The following is an 11,963-nucleotide window of genomic DNA, read 5'->3' on the forward strand; positions in this document are numbered from 1 at the left end:
GAGCCATCATTTTTATATTGATTTTTGTTGTGCCTCATTAGATTATGCATGATTGAAGCAAGATAGAGTGCTCGAGTTTTGTGAATAGGAAAGAAAAAAACCTTATGTTGGGAGAGCTAGTCTCATGCTTCCATTAAGATGTAAATGTTCATGACTTGAACAAAATTGTCTTAAGTAAATGGTATTTGTCTATGACAAAAAACACTTAATTAATAATAGTATTAATCTAAGTAATATTTATTCAAGTGAGTGTCAAAAAATAAACATCATTAGTTAGTTTAATAGTTTAGCACTTCATCCCCTTCAACAAATATTAGAGTTTGACTCTCAAGTGTTACGAATGAAATGACTAATCTACTGCTTAGTATGCTAAATGTGAGACGTAATTTATGTTGTTTCATGTGGTAATGGACTGATGGTGTGGATGCACCATATGAAGGCGGGCACTGATTTGTTTAACAATGATTAAGAGGTGCCGATAATTGCGGGTCATCAAAAATCAACGGTTTTGGTTGAAATAATTAGAAATTAATAAACTAAAGAAAGTTATTCCCATTGCCTGTCTGTATTTGGGTCCACCCTCGGCGCTTTTCTATGATGTCCACTTCAATCAAGTTACAACTTACAATCGATCATCCCTAATTTTCTCACTTACACACTATACTTTTGGAGTTTTGCAAGAAGAATTTGCAGTTCAGGGCCCCTTAGTAGAGCCAAATTAACAAGAACAACAAAAAGAGTAACTTTTTTTGGGTCAAAAAGTAACTTGAAGCATTTCATTAGTGTTTGAAATAATGAGCCAATCACCTTCTTTGGGATAAGGTAATTCCAAAAAGATAATAGTAGGCCCCAATTGATTGTCTGATTGTTGGCGAATTTGGATACCCCGATGTTAATGTATTTTTAGAGGGTCTTGACTCTTGACTCTTATTGTTTTTTTTTGAAGGTTTTTTAGTAAAAGTTATTATTTTGAAAATCCAAAATAAATTGTGGATTATGGAAAAAATTTACGACAGAGCTGTATTGGTACAACATAAGTGTACATGTAAAGATAATTTGATGCTCAAGTTAATGAGAAAAAAAAAATCTTAATTTCTTAAAAGAACTCAAAATTTGCATAATCATATAAAATGTTTAAGTAAATAAATGACTAAAGTAATATTTATAGGCTTGGTGATCACCGTATATGTGACCTTAAGTGTTTAGAAAGTCTTAAGGAAGATTCTGTAAGATGATGTTTACTTTTGGTGATCATCGTGGTGTTCCTTAGCTAAGTTAGCTCGATCTTGTCATGATACTTACTTGGTTGCAAGATCATTAAACTGATTGAGTCATAAGTTATTAGACCTTGTGATCATTTAAGCAAGCCGGAGGAGCATGTGTAAAGAACATAATTAAGTAAAAAAAAAATACATTGATATTGGTTGGGCCCTACATTGCTGGCTGGCTCGCTCCAAAATGGCTCTATCTCGCGCCAAGCAATCAAACGCCGCGTTTCACCATGCCTTTCATTCACTCATTGAGTTCCTTTTTTACGTTGTTTTCGGAAGAAAGAAAGAAAGAAAACAAAAAAGGAAAGGAAAATGGTTCGTTAATTGAATATCAATTTGCGCTTTCTTTATATATATTACTGTTATTGTTGTTATTATGTTTGTTTGTTTGTTTGAACCTGCACCATCATCAACAATGCAAGTTTTGCAGAACAACAACACCAACACCGCCACGATCCGCATTTTTCCACCACTCCATTTTCGCGCCTGATCATCGCTACTCGATCTCAATCAACCTTCCTTCCAGTAATTTCACCTAACCGATTTTGATACATTTCATTTTCTCCATCACATTACGATCTTGTTTTTCTAGATTCGTCTTCGAATTTCGCATTCATGTTATCATTGTTTTGATTCCGTTTCCTGATTTAGGATATTGTTGTCAATCGTATGGAGGATTAAACCAGAGCGTGTTGTTGTTGATTCTGCTTCTAGGTTTGATTGATTGATTGATTTTTGAGGAATTGAGATTGATCGGCGTGAACAAGCAATGTCTAGTCGGAGTGAACATCATCAATCGGTTCCCCTTTCGGTGCTGTTGAAGCGCGAATTGGTGAATGAGAAAATTGAGAAGCCGGAGATGGTCATTGTGCATGGCCAGGCTAGCGAGAATAAGAAAGGGGAGGATTTCACGCTGTTGAAGACGGAATGCCAGAGGGCGGTGGGGGATGGAGTCTCTACATATTCTGTTTTTGGGGTATGTTTCTTTCTCACATGGTGCTTTTCGGATTTGATAGATTGTGATTGTGTTGATAAAATCAGATAAGAACTTGAATGACATGATGATAGAGAAAAGTAAATTATTGAGTTAGAAAGTTATGCAGTTATGCTATTGCTACTTGTTGTTCAGTTGCTTGATTCACTTATAATGCTATGATTGCTATCTCGATTTTCATTGACATGTCTTATTTTAGTCCATAGTTGATTTGAACTGTCGGAACTCTGACATAGTTTAGCAAATTGAATATAATGTCTATGGATAGAGAGGACCATGTTACTGACTTCGTTGTTCGGATGCTTTTCCCGAACCAGCAATGATTTTCATATTATGGTTTTGTTCTTGATAAATTTTAGTTTGTGTGTATGTGAGACCAACAAAGTTGTGTTTTCATTCTAACTCGCTCTTATTAGTTGGATTGAAAGAATATGCTGGCCGTTATTCCAATGGATGCATATGTTATGACTTGATAAGCTTCTTCTTTTTTGTATAATTTTTCTTGCTGCATTTGCATTTTCTGATGTAGAAGTTTTACAGCTATTCGATGGCCACAACGGATCCGGTGCAGCTATATATACCAAGGAGAATCTTCTAAACAATGTTTTAGGTGCAATTCCTCCTGATCTTAATAGGGATGAATGGGTAGCAGCATTGCCTAGAGCCTTGGTTGCTGGTTTTGTAAAAACTGATAAAGATTTTCAGCAGAGAGGTATGGCTAGTTACTTCCTTGTGATGTTTTCTTTTGCCGACATTAATTATTTAGTTATAAGGCAAAATCAAATACTCACTCCATCAGGAATATTCATATTAATAATGTAATGTATTCTCAATTCTCACAGCCAACAAATTAAACAATAAAAGGACAAAAAAGTCAATGGGCTTTCCTTGATTCTCATCGTGTATGCTGAACATATTGATAGTATTGTGATCCCTTTGTGGCATTTTTCTAACCTCTGTTAGTATAATGCTAATGGGACATGTCAAGAAAATTTTAAATAGTAACTCTGCAGCTTTAGCTTTGTCTAATGTGCATAGGGCATGGTGAATAAGAACTGTCTAATATGGTTTACCCATATGGACAGTATAGTTCTGCTAGTTTTTGACATATCAGATATATATATTGCTGGAGAGTAAACATAATTTACTAATGAAAATTATGAAGCTTGTCCAATTAAGCTGTGCCTGATAGTTTTATACTTCTGACTTAATGAACTTTTGTTGTATGTTTTCTTGAGTTGCATATTGATCCGCATGTTTTATCTTCACTTGTACAGCAAAAACATCGGGAACAACTGTAACCTTTGTAATTATAGAAGGATGGGTTATAACAGTTGCATCAGTTGGTGATTCCCGTTGCATACTTGAACCTTCTGAAGGTGGGATTTATTACTTGTCAGCAGATCATAGACTTGAAACCAATGAAGAGGAGTAAGTTGTTAGTGGATTTGAACAAGTCTTTGGAATTACTCCATTACATTACAGCATTCTCACCCTTTCTGTTCCTTTTATCAGGAGGATACGTATCACTTCTAGTGGGGGTGAAGTTGGTCGGCTAAATACAGGTGGAGGTGCGGAGGTACCTTTCCTTTTCCTTTTAACAGAGCACTGTGATTTCTTGTAGAATGTGTGTGATGCCTCTTATCAGTATTTTATTCGTGCATGATGCTTGTCATGTTAAATTGCATAAGCAGAGTGTTAGAACCAGATGTTTTATTGAAGATAAACCCTAATTCCCAAACTGAGAATCAGGGCAGAGTACAAAAGAAAGAGTCCACACTCAATCTCAAGAGAGTCCACACCCTCTTCCTAGGCCCCAAAACCCAAAGTGAACTAAAAGATACCCCTAACTCTCTAATGTCGGTTATTTATAGGCTACATGCCTCAATAACATTCTAACCAACTCACTAAGTATAACTAACAAACTAACTAACCCCTAACCTTGAGTTCCTATCACAGAGATTCATAAGTAAATTCATACCGTAGAGAATCGAGAGTCAAGATAACTGATGCTATTCTATTTTTGGAGGAAACTGTTTTTACTTTTGATGTTATACTGGTCAAGTGTGATCATATTTAGATTATCTCCCTTTATGATTTACTAATATTCTATTTAGGGGAAATTTACACTTGAGTTATATTCATATGCCCTGACTAGATTAATGAATTTTTTTAGGTTGGTCCAATGAGATGTTGGCCTGGTGGCTTGTGTCTCTCACGATCGATTGGTGATATGGATGTTGGTGAATTTGTTGTCCCTGTACCATATGTAAAGCAAGTGAAGGTCGGTTACTGCTCTCCCTTGCACATGCTGCATTATGTACTTCAGTTTAGTTCTACATTGTTTTCCATCTCAATCTCATTGAGGCATAGAATACTTTATAGCATGATTTTCTACGCTCTTGGAAAGTGCAGCTGAAGATTCATTCATTTTCTTAAAGACCATCTATTCCCTTTTAAAAGTCGAAATGAAATTTTCTTGCTTTATTTCTGTAAGCGTTTTTTTTTTTGGAGAATGCTAATGAGTTCTCTCGGAACACTGATTAGGAAACAAAAATGTAAAGTATTTAATGAAAAAGAAAGCATTTATTATATTGGAAATATAAAAATCATTTAATACTTAAATTGATAGGATATATCAAATGCTCCTTAACCATATTCCCTTAGGGCCCTCTCAAATTGCTATTTGCTAGACCTTTTTTTTTCTGAAGTGTTGAATTCCTTGTTTACCCTTCTTGCTTTCATTTTATACAGCTTTCCTCAGCTGGAGGTAGGCTTATTATATGCAGTGATGGAGTCTGGGATGCTCTAACTGCAGAAACGGTCCTTGATTGCTGTCGTGGCATGTCAGCAGAGTCTGCAGCACCACAAATTGTGAAAGTATGCTTAACAGACATCTTTTCAAATGATTTTTGAATGCTCTAATTTCACCTTTTGGCTTATGTCATTTTGTGGTATGTGTTGTATCTTTTCTTTCATCAGGAATCTTTGCAAGCAAAGGGACTTAGAGATGATACAACCTGCATCGTTGTTGATATATTACCCCAGGAGAAGCCACCTATTTCTGTGCCAATACAAAAGAAACCGGTAAAAGGAATGTTGAAGGCCATTTTTCGGAAAAAGTCCTCTGATTCATCTATGGACAAAGAATACATGGAGCCCGATGAGGTACGGGAACTATATGAGGAAGGATCTGCTATGCTTTCAGAAAGGTTTGGTTTTGTGATAAGTTTTCTTAACATTTGCTGCTTGCCTCTAGTTGTAGTATTCTCTCTTGACATTGAAACATCTTTGTCTGTGATGCAGGTTAGAAACAAAATATCCCCTCTGCAACATGTTCAAGTTGTTTATATGCGCAGTGTGTCAAGTGGAGATTAAACCAGGAGAGGGTATTTCAATACATGAGGGCGCGCCTAACCCCTTAAAATTACGTCCCTGGGATGGACCTTTCCTTTGCTCGAGTTGCCAAGAGAAGAAAGAAGCCATGGAAGGGAAAGGAGCATCAGGTGCTTTGATAACTCTTCCTCATTTATGTCCAATGATCCCTTGAGTTATGTGTCCATAATTTAATTCTTTCCTTCAATTATTTTCTTTCAGATAGACTTAGCAGCGGAAGTGACTAGTGAATTATCATGTACATTTGCATATTGAGAGTGACAAATATTGTTCATAGAACGGGAAGGTCAAATTTCCAAGCCAGTGACTCTCTTCTATTACCTCGAGGGCTTCTCAGAATATGGATCATCAATTTTGGAATTCGACGCGAAAATCCGCAAGGACTTCTCTGTGTTTTCTATGCAGAATGGAGAGACTAACAGTAGCAGCTTGATAAAATATTTCTGCCTTGGAAGAATGGGGTATGAAGCGTTGTAAAAATTTCTGTTTAAAGTGAGGGTGCAAATAGGTCATTCATTCTTTCTTATAGTCCTTTTTCTCCCCGGACCCATTCATTTGATTTGTATGTGGGTCTTTTGGAGTATAAGAAAGTGTCCTTCTTTGTTGTATTATTACACTATAGGGAGTTTATTTAGACATCCAAGGCCAATTTCACGAACACGATTAGACGTACGTTGGTTTTGGAATCTATTTGTTGAGAGAATGTTAAATGATTTAGTGTATATTACATTGCTTGGGAATTAAGAGAAACAATTTACAAAAACTATGTATTTTTAGAGGGTAATTTTTTAGTTCAGAATGAAGGATTTCAATTTCTATAATATCATACGGAATTTTGGAGATCTCATCACTTTCCTGAATTCTGTACTTCCTTTAAAAATTAAAACTCTATCATACCAGAAGGTATGCTCCATCCAATTTCAATCCATTAAACTTCTTGTTGCAAACTTGAAACGTCTCTTGGGGTTTTCTTCTGTTGAATGAACATGTCTCTAATTTTGCCCACCTTATCGAAGATATATCTTAGCCCGGAAGGACTGATGTGCTTCTACAGTACATTGATAAAATAAGGCTGAAATTTCAAGTATGGAAATTTTGTCATTGGATTGATTGATTTAATTGTGTTGTTATAAATAACTAATAGTATATCCCTAGTTATAGGATTTAACTCAAGTTAGTGGCGGAGCCAGGATTTTTGTGGTTTCTGAGCAAGGTTCAGCCTAAGCCTAAGTGCCAACACCAATTTAAAGATGGTGTGTAGCACAGGGATGCCAAAGAGTGTATTATCACATTAAAAAATTATATACTTGGGAAAGTTGAAACCGATATCACATTTTATCTTTATTAAATATATTAAATCCGTTCAAAAGTTAAAAATGTGATAAGAATGAGGCAGGTTAGTAAAAGGCTGACAGAGAAAACATATAGCCATCAATCCATCATCACGTTCTAGCAAGTGACGTTCTTCTCTTTCATTAGCGTCTTCTTCTCTTACAAAGTGGTGAACCCAAGCCAATGACCGTCGTCAACGACCATTGCGATGTCGCGTGACCCGCCACTATCTACAGTTGAGTTTCCCATCTCTCTTGTGTCGTGGTCACTCTCCGCCTCTCTTTCTCTGCGACTCAAAGTGCCACTGTGACCCTCGAAAGTGTCCCTACGAACCTGCCCATATTTGAAGACGGAGCCAAGCCAACGAGCCCAGGAAAGTGCCTAAGGTCTCCGGGCGTTGGCTCCGCCACTGACTCAAGTCATACAATGGTTCAAACTTGCATGATCTAATCACACCTCACTAAACATGTTGCTTCTCTAAATTGTGAAGTAGTTGTTAGTCCGTCAAAAACTTGGTCTTCTATTTTGTATGAATTGACTGCAGTCTTAACCGAAATCCCTATAATAGTGGATCCTTTTTCAAAATATTTACTGAAAATTTTTGATACTTTATGCTTATAACTTTATCATCAGTTTTTCCATATGTCATTTGTCAAACATATTATTTTCTGAAATCCTATCTTGAAACAGCCACGCCATTATTTGCTTTTTTTTGCGCCAACGACATGGATCATTATATCTCTTTTTTATTTCTTTCTCACTTTGAGTGTGTGGTTGAAAATTGAATGTCAACATAACATCAATATTATCAATCCTGGGTTTTGAGTTTTAAACGCCTAATAACAAATATCCTAGATACATCATATTCTACTCTCACAATCTGATAGCTTATGAAGGAGTTCGAAATCATCATCCACATTGGGCTAAGAGTGCAAGTTAATTAAACATCATTTACATACATTCACCACAAACCCTAAACACAAACCCTAAAGACAATAAGTGATGAATGAGTACTTACACTTTTAAACTATTCAACCCTTGTTATTCCTTTTAATGTGAGACTTCATTCACACTTGTGCTTCAACATCTCAATCATTTAACTTTAGATGTAGACATCATGTCCGCAAAACATTTTCCTACATTTATATAGAAATGTTTTAGTAGTGAAAGTGGTGAGGATGGTTCAAGGCAACCAAATAATGGCTCCATGATTAAGATGTTGACCTTAACTATGCATTGCATACAAAATACTTTTATGCATTTGGTGGATGGACCACCACCGCATGCACGTGTGTGTGGGTCTATGACCACCCTGACCCCCACAACGTCCTAACTATTTCTCTTTTTCTTTCTTTCTTCTTTCTTCTTCCTCTCCATCTGTCTTATTTCCAGTCTAAGACTAAGATAGCAGTCAAAGTATAATTGTGGACTTTGTATTTGTATGGTGTTGGCCACCACCGTCGTTGATAAAGGGGCTCACACTCACATGACCTTCCTTCCCTAAACGACATTCCTCCTTCTGTTTCTTTGAGCTTTCATGTTCATCAATGAATGAATTGAAGAGTGAACAAATTAGTGATGAATCATTCCCAACAGCTGGACGGTGTGATGGTCCTCCCACTCTATTTTCCCCCAAATATATTATTTGCATTTATTCATGTGAATGTGGTACTTTATCATATTTTATATATAGAAATCATATTCGGAATTGTATGAGTTGTTTGATTAAGACCAGATGACTTACATTTTGAGTTATTATTGAAAATTATTTATTATAAAATAAAAAATGAATCATCTGATTAAAATCAAATGACTAAAAATGTTTAATTTCATGAATATAATTTTTTTCAATTGAACGGAATCAAATTAGCAAAGTGTTATGTGGCACGACATGATTTTGCCATGAATATTTACTTTTGAATTTTAAAAACTAATTATATTAAATAACTAAACATGATAGAGTTAGAAATGATCTAATCAAACGATAGCGGTAAATTCATTCATTTTTGTCAATGAAGTTGATGTCGTGTCGTTTAGCATTATTGTTTATGTGATATATTTTAAAAAAAAAAATTATGCAATAAAGAGATGAGTTGAAATTTGTTATAAATTAGAAGGTCTCCATTATTTCAACAAAAAGTGTCTTAGTTACTTTCTCGCTTGTATATTTTTTTGCTACTTCAACAAAAGGTGCATCTGAGTCTATTACTTTTTGACTTTTTCACTTTCATACTTTTTACTCTTTCACGTTCAAAAAAAAAAACAAAAAAAAAGATGTGAATGTTTTATTTTTAAAAATTTATACTTTTTAATTGTAAATAAGGCTCTTAATTGATGGGATAGACGTGAAATTTGAGGGCGTAGGAATTATTTTCTCAGCATACAAGGACTCAATCATAATCATGAATAAATATGAAGGAAAAGAATAGTAGAAATGTGACGGAAAAAAAAAGAACGGGTGTGAAAATTGAATAAAAAATTACACTGAGTTTAAGGACAATCAAAGCTGATGGCAATGTGTCCTATAAGCACTGCTACTAAATTGTATTGTGGTTCATTCTTCTAATTATTGTAACTGTACATGATCACATGGAAATTTCGTTCTCAATACCTTATCACTGATTGGAGAACAAATCCAAATTTCTTGAGTGGAATCCGCCATGCCAATCGCGTCCAAGATTTGGATGTTTGTGACCTCATTCCCAAAACCAGCACAACATTTGCTGTTGAACCTGACAGGGACCCAACAAAACAAAGCAACATCCTTCCTAACATAGTAAAATGTATCGTCTATTCTCACTCCATATAACTATCATTCCATACAACTCTTCTATAGAATGTTAAGTGAAGGGAAAATTCGTTGATAATGTTTAATAAATCACGTAAATATCAACACATTCATCTCGCATAATTGGTAAAGATTGATCACTTACTCTCAGAAGAATGTATGTACGATTCTCACTATCAATGTAAGAGTTGTGTTCGTGTAAGTACTTCCATAAGCAACATTTAGTTCTATAGGTATAGTTTGTTTCATAATGATGACTTTACAGAACGCAGTCATCTTAACTTTGTACATCAACATTCTCATGAGACTAGTTCTTTTGTTGAGTTTTTCTCTATGCAAAACTCAAACCCGAGACTTAATTTAAGTGAAAATCAAACTTGTACCACTAAATATACATTAATAGCAACTCTAAAGATTTGATTCATCTAAGATTGAGGAAATTTCATTATTACATGGATTTCATCACATTCTTAATCATTAATTTTTCATGGTTATAATAAGAGCCTGATCCAATTCCTAGTGTTGTTGGACATAGACTCTCTCTTCCCCTGTTTTCCTGTTTCCTTATCTCTCCTTAAAGTTTTGTTAACATCCATACATCAAAGATCACAAAGCCTTTCTATCTCTCCTCACCAAAAAGAAAAAACATCATAGAGGGAGAGAATTTCAGACACTTCATCAAACCTTGTTTTAGTCATCAAAACAACCTCTATTCTTATGGAAATACATCAACACCAAAATCACACAGAAAACATATCATCATTACCACCAACAAACCCTGCTTCACCATCCTCTTCACCTTCTCATGAGTTTTCCTTCACAATCTCACTCCACCCTTCAATCCCTGAGAATTCATCAAAAGCTCCACATAATTCCCTTGCAGTTGATTTATCTCCTGCTGATGACATTTTCTTTCATGGCCACTTGCTACCCCTCCACCTCCTATCTCAATTCCCTTCATCCCCTCGCTTTTCCACCAATTCCTTGGACAGCTTCACTCTCCCTATTCGAGAAGATAAAAAACTCAGGAAAGATAGTAGCAGCTGCAACACCAGCAACAGAGAAGAACAGAGCATCATAGGAATAACAAAGGAAGAAAACAGGGCCAAGAATAGTTTTTCCTTGTTTGGATTAACAAAAGGGAGAAAAGGGTGTCAAATTAAGGACAAAGAAGACAAAGAAAATCACAAGAGGAAGCTGGGGAATGAAGTGATGCATGCAGTGAAGAGGTACTTAAGAATGGTTCTTTTCAGAGGGAGAAGAGAGAAGATTCCATTTCATGGACAAGCTTATTCTCATTCAGGGAATTTAATGAGGAGGAGTAAGCCTGAAGTGAGGGGAAGAAGAGGAGAGTGTTCAGCACCAGCTTCCATGAGGGCTTCTCCAACAAACAGTGGTCTTCTTCTTGCAACCACCACTCTTCCTCCTGCTAGTGACAGCACCATGGAAGAGTTGCAAGCAGCAATTCAAGCTGCAATTGCTCACTGCAAAAACTCTAGTGCAAAAGAAGAGAAGCTCAGTTGCTGATAGATAAAATACTAGGTGATTTTTTTGTTCCTAGTTGTACTTACTGTCATAGTTTTTAGTGATGTTCAATCTATGTCTGGAAATTTACCATGGTTGCACTTGATTACTTAATATGTAAATTGTCAAATTTGGTGTTACAATATATATTAAATATTGGTTAGAAGACTAGAAATATATTTGTTTACACGTGAAAATTACACATGTAACGCGTAAATAAATGATCCAACAAAGAATTTGAGACTTGGATTAGGTTCACCGTGGGTTCTTAGGTTCGGTGGTTTATAAGTAATGGCAAAATGTGAGTGTGTGGTAAGTGCGATAATGAAATGTTTAGCAAGTGAAAAAAAAAAACACAAAAGTTAACCGGTAATAACTTGAAAAATCTAAGTTCCAATGGCAATGAATCAAACACTCAGTTTGCATAGAAAGTTCAACGTTGTGATGATATTAAGGTTGGAAAGAATTAAAACTTTACAAGAAATAGTAAAAATTAAGGAAAATGTTGCAATTTGATTAAAAATGAAAGCTGAAAAAATGTGGAACGAGATCTCTTTACATGAATTATGTGTGGTCATGTGTAGTATAAGGTAGACGCAGACTTTTAGGATGTTCAGTATTAGATATCCAACTATTTTCCCGTTGTACAAGGTCATAT

At 35.5% G+C, this 11,963-nt stretch overlaps 2 protein-coding genes across 3 annotated transcripts; both read left to right on the top strand.

Annotated features, from left to right (window-relative positions):
• The first annotated feature begins 1,642 nt into the window (after window positions 1–1,642).
• LOC130721581 (probable protein phosphatase 2C 12) lies at window positions 1,643–6,503 on the top strand. 2 transcript variants are annotated; one of them, XM_057572386.1, is made up of 10 exons: window positions 1,643–1,796; window positions 1,923–2,247; window positions 2,806–2,977; window positions 3,543–3,696; window positions 3,781–3,844; window positions 4,442–4,549; window positions 5,020–5,145; window positions 5,248–5,477; window positions 5,572–5,771; window positions 5,863–6,503. In XM_057572386.1, the coding sequence occupies exons 2-10, from the start codon at window positions 2,041–2,043 to the stop codon at window positions 5,886–5,888; spliced, it is 1,287 nt and encodes a 428-aa protein (XP_057428369.1). In that variant the 5' UTR covers window positions 1,643–1,796; window positions 1,923–2,040; the 3' UTR covers window positions 5,889–6,503. The 2 variants fall into 2 exon arrangements, with proteins under 2 accessions (XP_057428369.1, XP_057428374.1); XM_057572391.1 differs by having other exon boundaries at window positions 1,986–2,247.
• Window positions 6,504–10,283: 3,780 nt separating this feature from the next.
• Window positions 10,284–11,471, top strand: LOC130721601 (BRI1 kinase inhibitor 1). Its single transcript, XM_057572392.1, has one exon. It carries the CDS (start codon window positions 10,499–10,501, stop codon window positions 11,306–11,308), a length of 810 nt encoding a protein of 269 aa, XP_057428375.1. The 5' UTR covers window positions 10,284–10,498; the 3' UTR covers window positions 11,309–11,471.
• The last annotated feature ends 492 nt before the right edge of the window (window positions 11,472–11,963 follow it).

Source organism: Lotus japonicus, chromosome 1, assembly GCF_012489685.1.
Source record: "Lotus japonicus ecotype B-129 chromosome 1, LjGifu_v1.2".
In the NCBI taxonomy this organism is placed as follows: domain Eukaryota; kingdom Viridiplantae; phylum Streptophyta; class Magnoliopsida; order Fabales; family Fabaceae; genus Lotus; species Lotus japonicus.

Bases quoted from the DNA above. Each gene is read 5' to 3' on its own strand.
- LOC130721601 (XM_057572392.1), top strand. From the start codon at position 10,499: ATGGAAATACATCAACACCAAAATCACACAGAAAACATATCATCATTA.
- LOC130721581 (XM_057572386.1), top strand. From the start codon at position 2,041: ATGTCTAGTCGGAGTGAACATCATCAATCGGTTCCCCTTTCGGTGCTG. The intron at 2,248-2,805 runs GTATGTTTCTTT...GAAGTTTTACAG, and splicing joins CTACATATTCTGTTTTTGGG to CTATTCGATGGCCACAACGG. The intron at 3,697-3,780 runs GTAAGTTGTTAG...TCCTTTTATCAG, and splicing joins CTTGAAACCAATGAAGAGGA to GAGGATACGTATCACTTCTA.